This window comes from Eretmochelys imbricata, chromosome 11, assembly GCF_965152235.1.
Source record: "Eretmochelys imbricata isolate rEreImb1 chromosome 11, rEreImb1.hap1, whole genome shotgun sequence".
Classification (NCBI taxonomy): Eukaryota; Metazoa; Chordata; order Testudines; family Cheloniidae; genus Eretmochelys; species Eretmochelys imbricata.
In genome coordinates this window covers 19,404-40,453 of record NC_135582.1, presented here as the reverse complement: position 1 = coordinate 40,453, position 21,050 = coordinate 19,404, and the positions used below count along the sequence as shown (strand labels likewise).

Here is a 21,050-nt window from a genome sequence, read left to right as displayed (position 1 = left end):
CATTCCCTGTTCCCATTTCCCTCCCCCACCCACCCTTCCACCCACACCCACTCACTTCCTCATTGACTACAGATTATATAGTAAAACTTGAGTTCTGCTTAGCTATACCTTAACCAATCATTTTCCTGAAATTTAACTAACCAATCCTAACATATTGTAACATGATTATGTAACCAATTATATCCCACTACCTTAATTAGTTTACACCCAGCAAAATTAATTATACAGCAGACAGGAACAATCACAGAACCAGAGAGATTATACAGACAAATAATAGCAAAGTGGGAACTATAATGACAAAACAATACAGAAGTGAGGATTTCACATCCCAGCTATTGATAATTGAGTTCTTGCCAGACAGGATGCTATCAAACTAAGTTTCCTTTTACATTTTCTAGGCACTTCCCTTTCTCTGGAGGTGATAGGAATACAATCCTGTCCTGATAGTGCCTAACAGCCCAATAGCACCTTATTTCAGTGTGACTAGTTTGGAATGTGAGGATGTGACTGTTTGCTTCCCAGCTTATGGCTGCCTCTGCTGCTTAGCCAAAGGCCTTAGCCTAAGAACAGGGCCTCAGACTGTCACAGTAAGAGAAGGCCCTTACACCAGCAGATAGTGATTTTGATTCTTTCTTTTATACCTCTATAATTAGCCAAGTGATAAGAATACACCTAAATTCTTAGAGTATAGGCCTTTACAGACAGGCCTGAATATCTATATCCTAACACCACACACAGCCCTAGCTTACCCACTGCCTGCACCCTGAGATACACCCCTGCCCACACACAACCCCTAGCTACCCTCTCCCTGCACCCTGAGCTACCCCGTGCCCGCACACAGTTCCTAGCTACTCCCTGCCTGCACCCTGAGCCACTCCCCTTCCCACACACAGCCCCGAGCTACACTCGTGCCCGCACTCTAAGCCACATCCCTGCCTGCACATAGCCTCTAGCTACCCGCTGCCTGAGCACTTTTCAAACTTTTGGGGCTGAGCCCACACCTTTGAGTTATAATTTTTGGTTGTGCCCCCTTCCTAACCCAGACAAGCGAGTGGCCTGCTAAGGTGAGTCAGGGTGCAGAGGTGACACTCCCTCCCCGGGTTCTGCCGTGCGGAGCTGGCCCGAGATGAACCGCGTGCCGCCCCGCCCCCCCCCCCACACACATAGAAGTCAAACTACGCCTATGCCTGTGGGCTCCAGTGCCTGGAGCCCCCAGGTGCCCCCCACCCCCGGGCCCTGGAGTTTTTATACATGTTGGGGGTTAGAAAGAAAAAGGTTGAAAACCCCGATCTAATGCATTTTCTCTAGCTGATGAGCAGAGATCCATCTTACAGACCTAAGCCGGTCCATCGGACCAGGACTTCTGCCGGGAAGGTTTAAAACCTCCCAGGGAGCCTGGTGGTATATTTACGGGGGGAAAGAACATGGGCACGCCTTCCCTGATCACTCCTGCCCCCTATATGGACACTGCTTCCCCGCAACATCCCGCAGCAGTGCTGACTCCTGTGCCAGTAGAGCCAACAGCAGCACTGTGCGGAGCCCTGAGTGCCCCAGTGCGCCAGTCCTCGGACACTCAAGGCAGGCCCACCAGAGGGAGCCCTTGGTGCACTGGTACCTCAGTATACACAGAGTTGGCACCTTGTAGTGCTGCTGCCTTCAATTCCTGGACCATGAGCCAGCAGCACTGAATAGAGACCAGTCCATATGAGCACCGAGATCTTAGAACATAAAAACTGGGCTCTGCCTCTCACTCCAGCCCCCATCTCTTTATCCCCCGGTCTTCTCAAAGGTCTGATTTCTCTCTTGTGGCCCTCTGCTATCCATTTCACCTCCCTGGCACTGCAGGGTCTCTGTGAGGAGTAGATCTTGTGAGTGAAGGAGGCAGGCTGGGCAGCTGTGGTATTTGGGATGCCATGGCGGAGAGATGATGGTCTAGGTGGCATGTGCCAGAGGGAGAACCCTATGCACCATTCTCTTAGTACTTGGTGCAAAGTAGGCTCTGCACCAGAGCAGTTTTCTTGGCTTTTCCTTGTAGGGGTAAAATAGGTTTTGATGGATAGAGGAATACTTCTTTTTATGTTTAAAAATAAATTTTAGAAAGTGGCCTCTATCTGTCCTTTGATGGGAATGAATCGGCATGTGAAACTTGGAGTTCTTCGAGTACTTGCTCATGTCCATTCCACATTAGGTGTGTGTGCTGGCCACATGCACAGGTGCCAGAAGTTTTTCCCTCAGCAGTATCCGTAGGGGACCGGCTCTGGTGCCCCCTGGAGTGGTGCCCGCATGGTGCAACATAAGGGCCACTGCCAGCTCCCCCCACCCTCAGTTCCTCCTTGCCACCTGTGATGGTGCTGGGACATCTGCAGCTTCAGCTAGCGTTGTTTCGTTCTATGTTCTTGCGAACTTTGAAAACCTGTAATATAGTTGTATATAGTTAGTAGTTGCTTAGTTACCCTTAGTAGTAGTTCTCAACTCTTCATTAGTCCTGAACGGGACTCAGCCTGGGGACGGGGCATGCCCCAGGCTTTAAGCTCTGCAATTGCTGCAAACGGCCTACGCCCATCAGAGATCCACATACCAGCTGCCTGTGGTGCTTAGGCGAAGGGCACATAAGTGACAAGTGCCGTATCTGCAAGTCCTTTAAATCTAGGACCAAGAAGGAGCGCAATATTATGGAGTCAGCACTCACTCCAGCACCGGAGCAGCTGTCCAACTCCGCATCGAGAACTGTGACCTCCATGCGCAGTGCTCCGCTGATGCCATCCACGAGCCGGCACCGGTCCCTCTCCACGGCTCTGGTCAAGAAGCTGAAAAAGACTGTGAGGGGAAGATCTATCTCCTGTAAGGGAAAGGAAAGGGCTGGGGGTGAGCCACAACCCATGCCGGGCAGCTCAATGCCCCCGTTGGGAACTTGGGCCACAGCTCAGGTCGAGCAGTGCAGCCCATCCCATGTTTCGCCTGCGACTCTGGATAGCGGTGCAGGCCCTGGCCAGCTTCAGGTGCCATTGATGCCTGAAGCCCTTCTAATAGCTCAGGAGATCCTGACGCTCCCGGGGCTGCCCACACCGGCTGCAGTGGTACCCCAGTCTTGGGGAAAACCCGTGTTGGGACCTATGCATGTGTCCCTGCCTCAGCGGCACCGTTCCCCATCGAGGGGGATGTCCCTCCATCACATTGTACCTCACTGGAAGATTGGTGCAGACCCTCTGAGGCACGCGCCACCCAGCAAGAACTCCCAGACCGGCCCCGACTGTCTCCAAGGGCCTGGTACCGATCACAGGACCGATGGAGGATCAGAGATCGCAGATCACTGGGCCGTCATCGCCCGTCTCCAAGTAGTAGGTCGCCCTGCTCAGGAAGATGCGACTGGCCCATATTAGCTCCCGGTTCCATTCAACGTCCTGGTACCATTCGTGTAGCGTGAGGCGTGGGTCGCCGGGTGTCTGACGCAAATCTGTGGAACGCCATCGGTCCCCAAGATCCCAACCAAGACACCCGTCTTGCTTGGACAAGTCTGCATCGGGACGCAGTGTTCAGCACTGGTTGGACAAGAGCCAACACGTTGCCCGATCCTGGTCGCCCAGTACCGACCACTCTGTTTATACCTCCAGCACGGAGCAAGGTTCCCTACATCATCAGCACCAAAGCCTGTTCCATGGCCCCAGGCGCAGTGGCCAGCACCATGGTACCTGTGGAATCCTTGGGGGTTCACCCAACCCTCCCAGGCTGCCAGGTTGGCTTCGGGAGCCTCAGAGAGGCTAGCAGCCTTGGTATCCTATCCATTCCATGACCCATCCTCCTTCCCCACTGTCAGAGTTTTCTGGCAAGAAGGAACTGAGGGTCGGGGGAGCCGGCAGCGCCCCTTATACAGCGCCATGCAGGTGCCACTCCAGGGGGTGCTGGAGCTGGTCCCCTACAGATACTGCTGAGGGAAAAACTTCCGGCACCGGTGCGTGTGGTGAGCCCACACAGCTAATATGGAACAGACATGAGCAAAGCATCTCAAAGAACACCAGTTATGGAAAAGGTAACTGTCTTTTTTTTTTTTTTTTGGTGTGTGACTGGCTTTCCAGCCATAAGAGCGCCACACCATTACAGTCTCAGGAAGATTTCTAAAAGGTTTAAAATTCTAAAATGATTCCTCTGCAGAAGTTAGTAAATCTTTGACAAAAAAAAAATAGAGAGATACAGTTGTCTGGGAAGAGCAAAGGTGCTTAAAAATTGGAGACTAAATTCAAACCTAAACATGTGAAACTGAGGGCTCTGAGTCCTTCTGAAACCTAAACACAGCCTTAACTGCAAGTGACTAGAAATCCTCATACTACTTAAATTGAGCTCCAATCAAAGTGATAGCTTATACTTGCAACCTTGTGTTGTCTTCCCCCACCTTTATGCCTTGTTAGAGCCAAAGGGTGAAGTGGGGTGGAGTCACCCTGCCATGAAACAATGTTTGTATTTTGAGGGAGGTGGGAACTGGAATGCCCCACCATCATCTGCAGCACACTGCGTTTGTGGGTCGGGAGGAATGGAGGTGGATCAAGACTTGGACTGGGACTCTCCCTTGAGAAGTGGCTTCCTAGGGAAAAGCTCTTGTCCACACAGTCCATTTTAACCAATTTCATCATGTCATTTGATAAGACTGTCACTGTTTCAGCAATGTATTTCCACAGCCACATGCTGCATGCATATGGAGTCAGAAAATTGCAGCCAAGTTCCACCTTCCTATATCTTTGTTTGCCCGTAGGCTACTGGAACATCATAGTCCATGGTCGAAAGCACTCATACAGACTCTACACCAAGCTACTGAATGAAGCCATGCGCTGGGCCTCTGCCATCCAAGGAGTCATTGACAGCAAGGTTCCCATAGAAACACCCACACAGCAGCTTATTCGTGACATCAGGGTAGGTAGCATTGAACACTGCAGTCAAAGTTCAGGAGAATATTCCAGATCTGCAGCCAGGGGTGCTGGAAGCAGCCATGCCCACCTACTTTTTAACATGGGTGTAGTTTGGGGGCCAAGGGGCTGTGTTGCCACCACAGACTGGAAGCCTTGGGCAGGCATAGAGCAGTGCCGGCAGGGGCTGCACTTCGTGGTGGGAGGGCCTTAGCTCCCCCTCACCATGAGGCCTGGTCCCTCTCCGTAGCCCTGCCCCAGCTCCCCTCTGCCCCCTAAGGCCCCACCCCCTGGTCAAGACAGAAGCCAGAGCTGGGCCACGGTAAAAGCTGCCCATCACTGTGGGGAGCCCCAATCACTCCAGCTGCCCTTGTGGCGCCCCCCCCACACTTCTACCAAGGTTCTGGTGCTATTATCTGCAGCTGACCTTGTTCAGTCACTATCTTAGGTATGTTAGGAGAGAAGACTGGTGTCTTAAAAGGACTGAGGGAAAACATTTTTAATTATGTAGCTAAAATAATCAAATGTCATGCTTCAAGATATAAACTAATCTGCACGAGTTCAGGCTAATCCTATTGTGGGGTTTCGCCAGGCACACATTGGAGTCCATACTAGGTGTGTGTAAATCCCCCTTATGCACAAATCAGAAACTTCCACGTCAGCTGTCATGTGTGGATCCTGCAGAAACCAACCTTGGGATTCCCATTCCCATTGGGCATGTGACTCCTGAGTGCACAAATGTCAGGGTCCCCAACCCAGGTATGTATGAATCCGCCATGGTCAAACATCAGGAGTCCCCACCCCAGACACATCCTGATTCCTCATGCACATGTGACAGAATCCACAGAACTGAATCACATGTGAACCCCTTGTGCAAATTAGGATTCATACTTCCTCTGACAAGTGTGACTTGCTCTCTTGGACACATACAAACCAGTATGTCCAGTTCCCCTCAGGCACTTGTGTGTCCCAGTCTCAGGCTGCGGGAGGTGGTTTCAATGCTTATACAAATATTTACAGTACAAGTTAACTGAGCTGTTACCTAGTTATTTGGGCCCCTGTGGAACTCTGATGGGAGAAGCTCATGTTTAAACCTGGCAATATGAAGAGTTCTGGGGAAAAACTGGGCAGGTTTGAGGAAATTTCTTCTGTCCTTCAGGAAAACAGTATGAACTTTGAAGTAGTGGAACAGACATATAGGAGGAACCCTATCTTGAGATACACCCAGCACCCTCTGCATTCCCCATTGCTGCCACTGCCTTATGGAGATGTTGGTATCAATAGTAAGTGCTTTTTCATTTGGCAGAGTCCCTTAAACCTCTTATCCCCCTGCGGTAGGGGAGAAGGTGCTATGCGAGTATTACCCCAAGTACTGAATGATGCAGACCCTGTGCACCCAGGGATAATCTGAACTCTCCAGCATGCTGATAGCATTCACAGGCTGCCAGCTCCCATGGTGCAAAATGAGATGGGGCCTGACCCTCTGTCCTCTTTGGGACCATTATGCACCCTTTGGTTGGCAGAGGGACCAGCTCCTTCTCTCCCCAGACTTTGCTTTGAAGCCTCCCCTCTCCTGTGCATAGCCCTGAGACAATCTGCCACAAATACTTTTCCTCTTTGAGGACAAGGTCTGGGATGACAGAGGAAATTGGCCCAACACAAACTGTGTTCAGTGCTGTGGCTACTCTGTGAACATGAACTTGACTCCAGTGTACAGGTGTAGAGTTTGCTACTCCTCTTCCTCCTGTTAAATGTACACCTCAAAGGGATTGTATCAGCTTAGCAAACATACTCTGAATGAACATTTCTTACCTACTTTTGTTACCAGAAATAATTAATAGCAGAGATTAGAGACACACCCCCCAGTTGTTTTCTCATATTTCAGTGTGTTTGCTTTGTACATTGACAGCATTTTCTTAGTACAGTAAGGTTTCAGCCGTGTTAGTCTGTATTCGCAAAAAGAAAAGGAGTACTAGTGGCACCTTAGAGACTAACCAATGTATTTGAGCATAAGCTTTCGTGAGCTACAGCTCACTGCATTCCATTGAATGCATCCGATAAAGTGAGCTGTAGCTCTTGAAAGCTTATGCTCAAATAAATTGGTTAGTCTCTAAGGTGCCACTAGTACTCCTTTTCTTTTTAGTAGTTAGTATCCCTGTCTCCACTTAATGAGGGAGTGTATGTGCCCGACCCCTAGTTGGATCAGGAAGGGATTAAATGCCTTCACTGTGCTGAGAGCTGTGTCTTAAAGGTTGCTGGTGCTGCCAGACATAGGCAGAGGAGCTCACTGCTCTGGCTTGTTAGAATGCTAGGAGGTGGAGCTAGCAACTGTGCCTTTTAATTGGGAAACCATAAGACTCAGAGGCTGGGGAGAGAGGTATCCTCTGATTTCTTCCAAACTAGGGGCTCATCTTCACGTGCAGCTTCTCCTGTCGGCATAGTTAATCCACTTCCCCAAAAGGAGGTAGCTATGTTGGCAGGAGAAGCTTTCCCACCAACATAGTACTGTCTACATGGGGGGTTAGTTTCTGTATAACTGTCGCTCAGTGTGTGGATTTTTCACATCCCTGAGCAACGTAGTTATATCAATATAGGTATGTGGTATAGACCTGGCCTGAGTACATGCCTAAACCAAGCCTGGGGAGGGAGAAAGAAAGGAACTGTGAAATTAATTGCTTGTCTCCTACTGAGGAGGACTACAATAATTCCCAGGATTTAGAAGCCCAGTACAAACTGTTTCTTTCGGATTTGGTTGGTTTGGACTATGCAGAAAGAAGCCACCTTAGGTCTGGATCCTTGGGTAATGGAAGCTGTCTTGTGACTTTTATTTTCCTCTGGGCAAGGCAACAGGAAGCTGTGATAGGAACGTTTTCCTTTTCTTTTAGGGACCAAACTTTAAGGGGATAATAAGCCCAAGCCAAGTTACAACCTTTATATCTGATCCATTGTTTCCCCTGTCATTTGTGTTGGTCCCTCACAAAAACAGGGGAGACTTAAACATTCTGAAAAGATGAAAACATGATTGCAAAAATTGGCAGGGCCTCAGGACACCAGGGCAGTGCCTCAAACTGCTTTGAATTCATTTTTTGAAACTGACTAGATTTCAAATTGAGAATGTCCCTTTAAGGGTACTACTCTGTGTTTTTATGTATATCTAAAAATATGCATGATTTGCAATATGGACAAGTTTAATTTTTTAATTTACTGATTGGACAGTGGTGTATTTTTACATTTAAAGAAGGAGCTTTCCTGAGATCGGGAGATGATCAGTAATGCTCATTCTCATGTTGCCATTCTCCTGTTTCATGGAGTCAGTCACAGTCCACAGACTGGTATGCTGTGTGCTTGGTAAGCGGGGGTTCAGGGAAATGCTGAAATCCTGTCTGCCTTGTTTTTGTGATCCCACTACAGTGCAGCAAGAGAAGGGCTACTGCAGCCTGCAGGATGAAGCCATCAAGATCTTTAACTCCCTGCAGGAGATTGAGACAGTGTCTGATCCCATCCCCATTATCCAAGGCATTCTGCAGACCTGTCATGACCTAAAGCCCCTTCGTGATGAAGTGTATTGTCAACTAATCAAACAAACTAACCACAGCCCACAGCCCAACAGTTCTGGAAACCTTCACCACTGGCAGCTGATGTCCTGCATGAGCTGCACTTTCCTTCCTAGTAGAGGGATCCTCCGCTATCTCAAGTTCCACCTTAGAAGGTAAGAGCCACTTTGCAGATACTTGCCATTTCTTTCACTAGTTCCATCATCTTTGACTTGGAACCCTAGAAGCTAGCCTCTCCTTCCTCCATGGCCAGCCCCTGCTACCTCCTATATTCTAGTGTTCATCTGCTTCTCCCCCTTCACTGGTTCCTATGGTATTGCAGCCTTTATCCTGCACACCTAGATCCTGCTACCCGCTGTTTTACAGCACTCAACCTCCTTGCCCCCTGCTTGTCTTGTCACAATAGAAAACAGTATAATTAAGTTATGACTGTATTCAGCTTTAACTTTCTGTTTTCATTCATTAAAGTCACTGGAGCCAGGGGACTGGGTCTCCCACCCAGGTGGGTGCCCTTGTCACGCTGTCTGGAGTGGCTCATGCCAGGCATTAACAAATGTGAACTCCTGAATCACTACAGCCATCTTACTTTGGAGTCCCAGACAGTCCCCTTAAACTCTCCAGTCTATCTTGCCATTGGTAAATGGTCACTTACAGCAAAAATTACACTGTATTTTAGTTGCTTCTAATCCCAAGAGACCAGTCACTTTCCCAGATCAATTGGTACCCTAGATCTTACATGAAGACAACGCCTGTAGCCAATCCCATAATACACTACCTAAAGGTTTATTAAGTAGGAAAAATAAATGAGTTATTTACAGGTTAAAGCAAGCAAACATATACACACAACTGAGTTACCAACTAAATCCTAAGAGTGACATATTTGTAGAGATCTGTCAGTTCAAAGTGTCTTTCAGGGTGGACCCAGGAGATAACCCCTTGGGATCTCTGGCTTCAGTTTGGTCTCTATAGCCCTGTGAGAGTTCAAACAGCAAAGAGATGAAAAATCTTCTCATCAACTATTTTTATTTCCCTCTTCTAGTATTCAGAGTGATGGGACAAGACCTTCTCTGTGGGTGGATGGGGCGATTAATAAAGCTTTTGTCTTATAATTGCCCACTTAAATTTTGATAACCCTCCTGGATGGGCAGGGGATGGGATGACAATTCCCGTACCTGGGTTCACAAATTCAGAGCAAACATTTTCAAAGTTATAAAGCAAAACTTACACATTTTTTTATAGCATGGAATACAGACATTGTAAGTGAGATTAATGCAGGCAGCAATTTACAAGCATTCCATAGAGTCTAATCACTAAATAAATTCTTATAAAACTAATACCTATTTTGAGCAAACTAACATACAGTTGAACTGATCTGGTCTCCAGCTATGAGTATGTCAGTTCTTACCTAATGCCTGCAGTCGCGGCAAGAGCTGGCACCTGACCTGTGTGACAAAGTTCCTCCTTTACCTTGGTGGGTCTTGTGCTTATTGGCGGATTTACTCGCCTCAGAGATTCACGTCAGCCCTCAGCTTGGCCGTTTTTGTGAACCCACGGTCCAGGTCAACTCCTCCGGTATCAAGTAGGGAGATGGGGGGAACCCGGGCCCGCCCTCTACTCTGAGTTACAGCCCAGGGCCCTGTGGATTGCAGCTGTCTACAGTGGCTCCTGTAACAGCTGCATGACAGCTACAACTCCCTGGGCTACTTCTCCATGGTGTCCTCCCAACATCTTCTTTATTCTCACCACAAGACCTTCCTCCTGATGATTGATAATGCTTGTACTTCTCAGTCTTCCAGTAGTACGCCTTCTAACTCTCAGCTTTTTGCGCCTCTTGCTCCCAGCTCCTCACATGCACACCACAAACTGAAGTGAGCTCCTTTTTAAACCCAGGTGCCCTGATTAGCCTGCCTGTCTTAATTGATTCTGGCAGCTTCTTGATTGGCTGCAGATGTTCTAATCAACCTATCTGTCTTAATTGTTTCCAGAAAGTTCCTGATTGTTCTGGAACCTTCCCTGTTACCTTACCCAGGGAAAAGGGACCTACTTAACCTGGGGCTAATATATCTGCCTTCTATCACTCTCCTGGAGCCATCTGGCCTGACCCTGTCACACCTGCCAGCATCACAGCCCTAACCACTGGACTATTCTCTCTCTCTTTCTTGCTCTCTCTCTCTCTGTCCCCATGACTCTAAAAAATTATATACAGCTTCAACAGGAGAGATTGGGGGAGTCCCACATCAGAATATCCCCTAGCCCAGTGGTTAGAGCACTCTCCTGAAAGATAAGGGAGACCCCTGTTCAAATCCTTTCTCCCCCTCAGGAAGAGGGGGAGAATAGAATCTGTCTCTCCCCATCCCAGGTTAAGTAAAAGCTGTAAGGGGAGTACTACATCCTACTCCTCTGGACATTTTATGTGGAGTAAGGCAACTACCTAAACTCATTCTCACAAGAAACAATGTAGGCACCTAAGCTGCCTAACTCCAGGGGAGGGGCTCCTGACTGTGGATCACAGAGGAAAGGGCCTTGCTTTGGTCTGTATTTAGGTGCCTAATTCACTGAGGGGGTGGGGATTAGGACACACCCCTCTCATAGGTATCTCCCATTGGCTAATGTAGGCAATGCCCTGCCTAGCATACTGGTTTTGTGGATCCCATTCTCAGGCACCTCTCTCTCCCCATTCATTGTATGGGGAGTGTAGGCGCCTAACTCAGGCTTGTGGAGCCCATTGTTTTTCCATGAATTTTCTAGGCACTGAAAAGTTAGACATCGTGACACTGAGCATTGCAAGGCCTAAGTCCTTTGGTGGATCTGGGCCTTTTTTCGTATGGCTGTACTTGGCAACACATTTCTATGGGATTCTGTGCTTATGGTACTCCATGCTATGTAGAACTCTACCTGCACTTGGACATGTTCTGTTCACCGTGTAACAGCTTTTCTGCTTTTCTTTACAATTAGAGTAAGAGACCTCTTCCCAGGCACGGAAATAGACAGGTATGCTCAGTTCATCAGTGATTCCCTGAAGAGAACCAAGACCAGGGAGTTTGTGCCCTCCCAGGAGGAAATACTGGCTCTCATCACTCGTGAAGAAATGACCACAACTGTGTACTGCCATGGCGGTGGCTCCTGTAAAATCACCATCAACTCCCACACCAGTGCAGGAGAGGTAATAGCATAGGTCGTATTAATGGGCACAGGGAGGTAATAGGAGGTGATGGTAGTGGGCACAGGGTTGTCTGAGATTTGTCTGGATAATAAGCTTTTTGAGGGGGAGTCCTTGCTGCCACTCAAAGCCAGTTCTCAACTGCTACGGTGATGAGCGACATAAAGAACCTACAGAGAGAGAACTGTTGTTTGAGTGTTCAGAAACACCGTCCGGAAGTTCCAAACCACTGAAACAAACTCCCAGGGAAAGTGGTGGATTCTCCATCTCTTAATGGCTTCAGATCCAGACTGGAGATCTCTCTGGAAGTTGTGCTTTAGTCAAACTCAAGTTATTGGGCTCAATACAGAGGTAACAGTGAAATTCTCAGGCCTGTGATATACAGGAGGTCAGACTAGATAATGTAATGGTTCCTTCGGGCTTTAAATCTATGAATCTATGAAAAGAAATAATTTAACAGAATCCTGCTTGCCACCTCTGAGATGAGACCTTTGGGCTCTTACTCGGTGAAGCAACCCTGACATTCTCCTGCACGTGGTCAGATGGATTTGGAGCTCTAATGGGAGGAAGTGCCTTTGGGGCTCCCTCTTCCTATTTTAAAGGCTGACTCCTGTGTGAGTGGTAATACCCAACATTGTACAGTACCCAAGGTGTCTGATCTCTCTCCCCTGCAGGTGGTTGAGAAGCTGATCCGAGGGCTCGCCATGGAGGACAGTCGTAATATGTTTGCCCTTTTTGAACGCAATCAACGTGTGGACAGGGCTATTGAGAGTCGTGTAATTGTTGCTGACATCCTTGCCAAGTTTGAGAGGTAAGAGAACATTTCAGAGGATCCTCATACTGATGACTCTTGACTGAATGGGTATAACATTAGCTCTGAAATTCCCTGGTTAAGTGAGTGACCCGCATGCTGCTTGATAGCATGTTTATGTACCATGAGCTCAGGGCAAACACCCTGTCAGCTCCTTCAACCATTAGGCCCCCATAGGTTCTAGCCCTTGGTAGGTTACATGTAATAAATCATGCACACATTTGTTGTAGTGATAAAAAATAATTCATTAGATTCCAAGGCCAGAATAGATCACTGTGATCATCTAGTCTGACCTCCTCTATAGCGGAGGCCAGAGATCTTCCCAAAAATAATTCCTAGAGCAGATCTTTTAGAAAAATATCCTATCTTGATTTTAAAATTGTCTGTTTGTTAAACTCAATAGATTGAGCTTCTTGTGTCTGTCAGTATAAAGCATGTTTTCTAATTCTTTAATCATTCTTGGGACTCTTCTCTGAACTCATTTCGAATTTATCAACATCCTTCTTGAATTGTGGGCACCAGAACTGGACACAGTATTCCAGCAGCAGTCTCACCAGTGCCAAATAATGAGGTAAAATAACCTCTCTGCTCCTACTCAAGATTCCCCTGTTTATGCATATAAGGATCATGTTAGCTCTTTTGGCCACAGCATCGCAGTGGTAGTTCCTGTTCAACTTGATTATCCACCACAATCCCCAAATCTTTTTTCAGAGTCCTTGCTTCCCAGGATAGAGCCCCCAATCCTGTAAGTATGGCCTACAGTCTTTGTTCCTAGATGCATACAGTAACATTTAGCCCTATTAAAATGCATATTATTTGGTTGTGCCCAGCTTACCAAGTGATCCAGATTGTTCTGTATCAGTGACCTGTCTCTTCACTATTTAGCACTCCCTCTATTTTTGTTCGTCTGCAAACTTTATCAGTGATGATTTTATGTGTTCTTCCAGGTCACTGATAAAAAATGTTAAATAGCGTAGGGCCAAGAACTGATCCCTGCGGCACCGCACTAGAAACACACCCATTCAATTATAATTCCCCATTTACAATGACATTTTGAGACCTTATCAGTTAACTAGCATTTAATCCATTGATGTGTGCCATGTTAATTTTATATCTTTCTAGTTTTTTAATCAAAATGTTATGTGGTACCAAGTCAAATGCCTTACAAAAGTTTAAGTATGTTACATCAACATTGTTACCATTATCATCCAAACTTGTAATCTCATCAAAAAAAAGATATCCGGTTAGTCTGACAGGACCACTTTTTCATAAAATCATGTTGATTGGGATAAATAACATTGCCCTCCCTTAATTCTTTATTAATCAAGTCCCATAGCAGCTACTCTATGCTCTTGCCTGGCATCAGTGTCAAACTGACAGGCTATAATTACCCAGGTCATCCTGTTTACTCTCTTTTAATAGTGACACAACATTAGCTTTCTTGTTGTCTTCTGGAACTCTCCAGTGTTCCGTGACTTACTGAAAATCAACATTAATGGTCCAGCAACTACTTTGCCAGCTCTTTTAAAACTCTTGGATGCAAGTTATCTGGACCTCCTGATTTATAAATGTCTAACTTTAGTAGCTGGTATTTAACATCCTCCTGAGTTACAGTTGGGGCTGAAAGAGTGTTATCACATGTGCCGACATCATCCGATTTTTTCCTAAATACAGAACAGAAATATTTATTGAACACTTTTACCTTTTCTGTATTATTATTATTATTATTGATAATTCTACCATTCCCATCTAGTAATGAATCAATAACATTGTTAGGATTCTTTTTGTTCCTAATATATTTTAAAAACTCCTTGCCATAGAATCATAGGAAGAGACCTTGAGAGGTCATGTAGTCCAGTCCCCTGCACTCATGGCAGGACTACATATTATCTAGACCATTCCTGACAGGTTTGTCTTACCTGCTTTTAAAAATCTCCAATGATGGAGATTCCACAACCTCCCTAGGTAATTTATTTCCGTGCTTAACCACCCTGACAGGAGGTTTTTCCTAATGTCCATCCTAAACCTCCCTTGCTGCAATTTAAGCCCACTGCTTCTTGTCCTATCCTCAGAGGTTAAGAAAAACAATTTTTCTCCTTCCTCCTTTTAACAACCTTTTGCATACTTGAAAACTGTTATTGTGTCCCCCCTCAGTCTTCTCTTTTCCAGACTAAACAAACCCAATTTTTTCAATCTTCCCTCATAGGTTATGTTTTCTAACCTGTAATCATTTTTGTCGCTCTTCTCTGGAGTCTCCAATTTATCCACATCCTACCTGAAATGTGCGGTCCAGAACTGGACACAATACTCCAGTTGAAGCCTAATCAGCGCAGAGTAGAGTGGAAGAATTACTTTTTGTGTCTTGCTTACAACACTCCTGCTAATACATCCCACAATGATCTTCGCTTTTTTTGCAACAGCATTACACTGTTGACTCATACTTAGCTTGTGGTCCACTATGACCCCCAGATCCCTTTCCGCAGTACTCCTTCCTAGGCAGTCATTTCCCATTTTGTATGTGTGCAACTGATTGTTCCTTCCTAAGTGGAGAACTTTGCAGTTGTCCATATTGAATTTCATCCTATTTACTTCAGACCATTTCTTCAGTTTGTCCAGATCATTTTGAATTTTGGCCACTGTAGACAGGATACTGTGCTGGATGGACATTTGGTCTGACCCAGTATGGCCATTCTTATGTTCTTATGAGTTTTAATCCTATCCTCCAAAGCACTTGCAACTCCATCCAGCTTGGTATCGTCTGCAAACTTTATAAGTGAACGCTGCATGCTATTATCTAAATCATTGATGAAAATATTGAACAAAACCAGACCCAGAACTGAACCCTGCGGGACCCCACTCATTATGTCCTTCCAGCATGACTGTGAACCACTGGTAACTAATCTCTGGGAACGGTTTTCCAACCAGTTTTGCACCCACCTTATAGTAGCTCTATTTGTCCTTACCTCTGCTGACCAGTCCCTTTGCTTCCCTTATCAATTTTTTACAATTCTACAATTATGATTAATATTCATTACTGTCAACTTCCTCTTTCTTCCATTTGTTATATATTACTTTTATTTTTATATAGCTGCCTTCACTTCCCCTCTAAAGCAGGCCAGTTTTTTAACCATTATGGCCTTTTTCCTTGATTGTGGGCATCTAGTAAAATGTTCTTAAACAATTCCCAATTATCATTTATAATTTTCTGATTAAATTCTTCCTCCCAGCTGATCTGGCTCAGAATTGTTTTTAGCTTTGTGAAATTGGCCCTTTTAAAGCACCAAGTATGTATAAAATATTAGTGGTCTGGACTTTATTGTGTTTGTACGTTATAAATATGATCGAGTCATGATCAGTGGTACCTAAGCTACCATTTATTTTTCATTTGGTTATCAGTTCCTGTTTATCTGTCACAACAAGGTCTAGTACAGAATCCCCCATGTTGAATGCAACACTTTTTGAGTTAGAAATTGTTGTATATGATATTTAGAAATTTCAAGGATATGCATGAGGCCTCTGGCATATGTCATTCAAATTGAAGTACCTCATGATCATGCAATTTCACTACACATTATAAATAGGTGTGTAAGGAGTAGTCATCCTGTTCCCTAGTGTGATTTGGTGGTCTGCAGCAGACACCAACCAATACCCAATCTTGTGCTTTGTCTACTAGGACGTTGATCCATAAGCATTCAAGATAATTTTCTTCTGAGTTATCAATGATTCAGAAATAAGTAATGCCATTTTGGACGTAGAGTGCCACTCCCCTGCCTCTTTTGCACACTTGGTCCTTCCTAAATAGTTTATAACCATTGGTTTTAACACTCCAATCCCACCTGGTTTCAGTAATTCCTTATTAGGTTAGGACTCTCAGAAAAAAGTCTTAATGGTTAGTAATAGAAAGTGTGGAGTAATCCCTAACCAAATCATAGAATATCAGAGTTGGAAGGGACCTCAGGAGGTCATCTAGTCCAACCCCCTGCTCAAAGCAGGACCAATCCCCAACTAAATCATCCCAGCCAGGGCTCTGTCAAGCCTGACCTTAAAAAATTCTAAGGAAGGAGATTCCACCACCTCCCTAGGTAACGCATTCCAGTGCTTCACCACCCTCCTAGTGAAAAAGTTTTCCTAATATCCAACCTAAACCTCCCCCACTGCAACTCGAGACCATTACTCCTTGTTCTGTCATCTGCTACCACTGAGAACAGTCTAGATCCATCCTCTTTGGAACCCCCTTTCAGGTAGTTGAAAGCAGCTATCAAATCCCCCCTCATTCTTCTCCTCCACGGACTAAATAATCCCCGTCCCCTCAGCCTCGCCTCATAAATCACGTGCTCCAGCCCACTAATCATTTTTGTTGCCCTCCGCTGGACGTTTTCCAATTTTTCCACATTCTTCTTGTAGTGTGGGGCCCAAAACTGGACACGGTACTCCAGATGAGGCCTCACCCCAATAGAGGGGAATGATCACGTCCCTCAATCTGCTGGCAATGTCCCTACTTATACATCCCAAAATGCCATTGGGCCTTCTTGGCAACGAGGGCACACTGTTGACTCCTATCCAGCTTCTCGTCCACTGTAACCCCTAGGTCCTTTTCTGCAGAACTACTGCCTAGCCATTCGGTCCCTAGTCTGTAGCAGTGCATGGGATTCTTCCGTCCTAAGTGCAGGACTCCGCACTTGTCCTTGTTGAACCTCATCAGATTTCTTTTGGCCCAATCCTCTAATTTGTCTAGGACTCTTTGTATCCTATCCCTACCCTCCAGCGTATCTACCACTCATCCCATTTTAGTGTCATCTGCAAACTTGCTGAGGGTGCAATCCACACCATCCTCCAGATCATTAATGAAGATATTGAACAAAACCGGCCCCAGGATCGAACCATGTGGCACTCCGCTTGATACCGGCTCCCAACTAGACATGGAGCCATCGATCATTGTCTGTTGAGCCTGAAGATCTAGCCAGCTTTCTATCCACCTTATAGTCCATTCATCCAGCCCATATTTCTTTAACTTGCTGGCAAGAATACTGTGGGAAACCGTATCAAAAGCTTTGCTAAAGTCAAGGAACAACACATCCACTGGAGTACATCTCAGTACGCTGCAAACCCAAGGGACGTGGTCTCCGGAGGAGATGGCTTTACATATAAATGCCAGGGAGCTCAGGGCCATCCGCCTATCCTGCCAGGTCTTCCTGCCACAGTTGTCCAGTCAAGTAGTGCAGGTGTTGACGGACAACATGGCCTTGATGTTCTGTGTCAACAGGCAGGGGGGTGATCGCTCATCGTCGTCCCTCCTGTCAGGAAGCATTTCACCTGTTGGACTTTTGCGTCCACCACACAATTCACCTGGAGACTTTGCATCTCCCAGGCATCCGGAAAACGCTGGCAGATCATCTCACCTTTTTCTCTCACCACGAGTAGTCACTCCACCCAAAGGTCGCCCGGATGGTCTTCCAGAAGTGGACCTGTTCACCACCAGACAGAATAGGAAGTGTCATCAGTTCTGCTCTCTCCAAGGCCTTGAAAGGGGCACCCTCTCTGATGCCTTTCTCCTGTCATGGATGGGGGACTTGATGTATGTGTTCCTGCAGATCACCAGGGTCCTGTCAAAAATCAACAGGGACAAAATGTGAGTCATTATGACTGCCCTGGCGTGGCCTCGCAAGCACTGGTTCGACACACTTATGGACCTGGCCATGGCTGCACCGTGGCCACTGCCGAGCCGCCCGGACCTGCTTTCACAGGACAGCGGTCAGCTCCTGCACCCAAATCTTCTCTCTTTTTGCCTCTCAGCTTGGCTGCTGTCTGGCTGAACCCAGAGGAACAGGCCTGCTCTAGCCAGGTACGGCAAATACCACACAATCATATTATAAGGATGAACATGGTGGTGTAGGGTGTTCCCACGAGGTACAGAACGTCACAGACTCCCAGAGGGAGGTGTTTCTGCATGCTAGCTTTTTCTTTTATCTATAAGAAGTGGATGACAGGATTACTGGGACAGGTTAACTTTTGTGTGTAATGTGGGTGGATAATATTGGTCAAGCTCACTGAACCTGAAAAGTGATACTGTACATAAGTACTAAGCATTACTATGATCCCTGCTAATCAGGTATTTGTAGTTCTAAATAGCTATTTAGACACCTACCTGACCATTTGCACAAGAGGTGCCTGTGGTAATTGCACCCAAAAGCAGCATGTGCAAGCGCACTTCCCCTTAAACTATTATTTGATAGAATGGTTGTTGGCTTCAACCTGGTATAGGTCAGTAGTGATTTAGGGTGCTCAGTCCAGTGTATGATGGACGAATGTCCACATCACAACCAGAATTAATAATTGTTCCCTTGTTATCCATCACAAAAGAGAGGTCAAAGACTTGAGTGGACACTTACCCCTCGTGGTGGTCCCTCCAGGACAGGAGTAAGGCATACAAGCAGAGGGTGATATGGAGGAAGATGACATAACCATTGTCTGTTTTATACCTGTTTTGCAGATACAGATAGGATTTTGTTCACCAGGGCTATCAAACAAGCACCTTTCACTAGCACAAAATTATCTTAAAAGAAATAAAAAATTTAAAAATTAAGAATATTCTGTGACATGGCATGGCTCCACCTTGTTTCTTTACCTGGAATCGTCATTCTAAGAACATGATTAAGTTCTAATGCACTTTATATCCTCACAGGTTTCTGAGTCAATATCCCACATGAGGAGGCAGCTACAGGAAGGTCCATTACACTCATGGACTGTCCTGGTAAATCAAGAAGTTGTTTGTTCTCTCCTGGCAATAGCCTTGCATTATACAGTGGGATTGAGGATGACTCATTATCAGGATGCTCTGCAGTTTCTTCCCTTCTCTCATCTGCTTTACAGATTGGCTGGCTCCGAGGAAGAGGAGGAGGAAGGACAGTGGCAGCTGTATTTTAAACTCTATTGCTTCTTGGATATTGAGAATGTTCCCAGAGAGGGGGTGGAATTTGCCTTCATGTTTGAGCAGGTAAGATGTGTGAGGGGGAGGGGATTTCTAAGGATGCATGGTCAGGCAGCTATAAGTAGAGAAGAGGGGAGTTTACATTCATGTCAAGTGTGGGCAAGGCTGGGGAGAGGAGAGTTCATGCCTTTCTGGCAAGCAATTGGGTCACATTGTTGGGAGAAGAGGAAGTTTCCTTTCATGATTGTGTAGCTAGGGATAGAAGGTAGGAAGGGAGCCTGCTGCCTTAGTTCATTGGCTGGGCTGCACTGTATAGAGGTACAGATCAGCTTTTCTGGAACAGAGCAGTAGTACTAGGAAGTAAAGAGGAGAAAAGAGATAGGAAGAAAAGAAAGGAGAATGATGCCACCAATTCCTGTCCTTAGTCAGATTCTTGTCTTGTAAGTCAAACTTCTCTCTCTAGCAAAATAATGAAATAAAGTCGATGAGGACAACAGAACTGCAAGCCAAAAGCACAACTGGGGATTGCAAAAATTAAATGTGGCTGGACAAATGTAATTGCTTTTTTTATAAAAATATAATAAAAAAGTGAATAGACAAAGGCATACACTACTAAATCATGGGCTAGATTTTGTTACTTGTGGATACTGAGCCAGTCAGGGGATGATCTCCACAGCGTAGAGGATCACACCAACTGATCCTCCAAGGGCCATATGTACCATGACCTTATTATCACTAATTATTATTATCATTAATAAAATGCACAGCAGTTTGTATAAACCGGGGGTCTCAAACTCAGTTTACCTTAGGGCCAGTGCCAGTCCTCAAATCCTCCCAGAGGGCCAATAATGTCACTCATGCCACCCAGAACCCGCCCCCCCCCAAAACTCTGCCCCCCACCTGCCTAAGGCTCTTGGGGGGAGTTTGTGTGAGGGATGTGGTCTGAGATAGGAGATTGGGGTGCAGGGTGCAGGCTCTGGGAGGGAGTTTGGGTGCAGAAAGGGTGAGAGGTTGGGCTCTGGGAGGGAGTTTGGGTGGGGGATGTGGTCTGAGGTAGGGGATTGGGGTGCAGGGTGCAGGCTCTGGGAGGGAGTTTGGGTGCAGAAAGGGTGAGAGGTTGGGCTCTGGGAGGGAGTTTGGGTGGGGGAGAGGGTCTGGGGTGCAGACTCTGGAATGGAGTTTGGGTGCTGGGTGCAGGCTCTGGGCTGGGGCACGGGGTGGAAGTGTAGGCTCTGGGAGGGAGTTTGGGGGTGGGAGGGGGTGTGTGGGAAGGGGGAGGGGTGCAGGCTCTGGGAGTGGGGCGCGGCGCTTACCTGGGGCTCCAAGGTAGGGCAGCCTCTGTGCACTGCTGCCCATTGGCTGCAGGGGCACTCGGGGCGGGGGCCGGCAGCCATGTGGAGCGAGCGTACAGGAAGCCACTCAGCTCCGCTGCGCTGCCAGTGAGCGGGGCCCCGAGCTATTTTAAATTGCCTAGGGGAGGGAGCGCCCAGGGGCGGCAGGTACGGCCATGGGAGGGACCCGGCCCCAAAATTGCTGGTGCCCCATGGGCCACATTGGGGAGGTTCTCTGGCTGCAGATGTCCAGCAGACTGGAGACCCCTGGTATAAACCTTACCAAAACAAATCATTTCAATTCCTAGGGAGTGGATGACCGAAAGAAAACACATGACTGACGTTAGTCACGTACAATGCACTTTAGGAAG

General features: G+C 46.7%; 1 protein-coding gene across 1 annotated transcript in view; it reads left to right on the top strand.

The window, feature by feature from the left end:
• Positions 1–21,050, top strand: part of LOC144272335 (unconventional myosin-X-like) — a 229,841-nt gene that overhangs the window by 194,475 nt on the left and 14,316 nt on the right. Inside the window, exons 34-39 of the mRNA XM_077830334.1 lie at positions 4,745–4,902; positions 6,055–6,178; positions 8,307–8,604; positions 11,405–11,612; positions 12,284–12,420; positions 19,291–19,414. Of these exons, the coding sequence (XP_077686460.1) occupies positions 4,745–4,902; positions 6,055–6,178; positions 8,307–8,604; positions 11,405–11,612; positions 12,284–12,420; positions 19,291–19,414 (1,049 nt within the window). The remainder of the gene's footprint in view (positions 1–4,744; positions 4,903–6,054; positions 6,179–8,306; positions 8,605–11,404; positions 11,613–12,283; positions 12,421–19,290; positions 19,415–21,050) is intronic.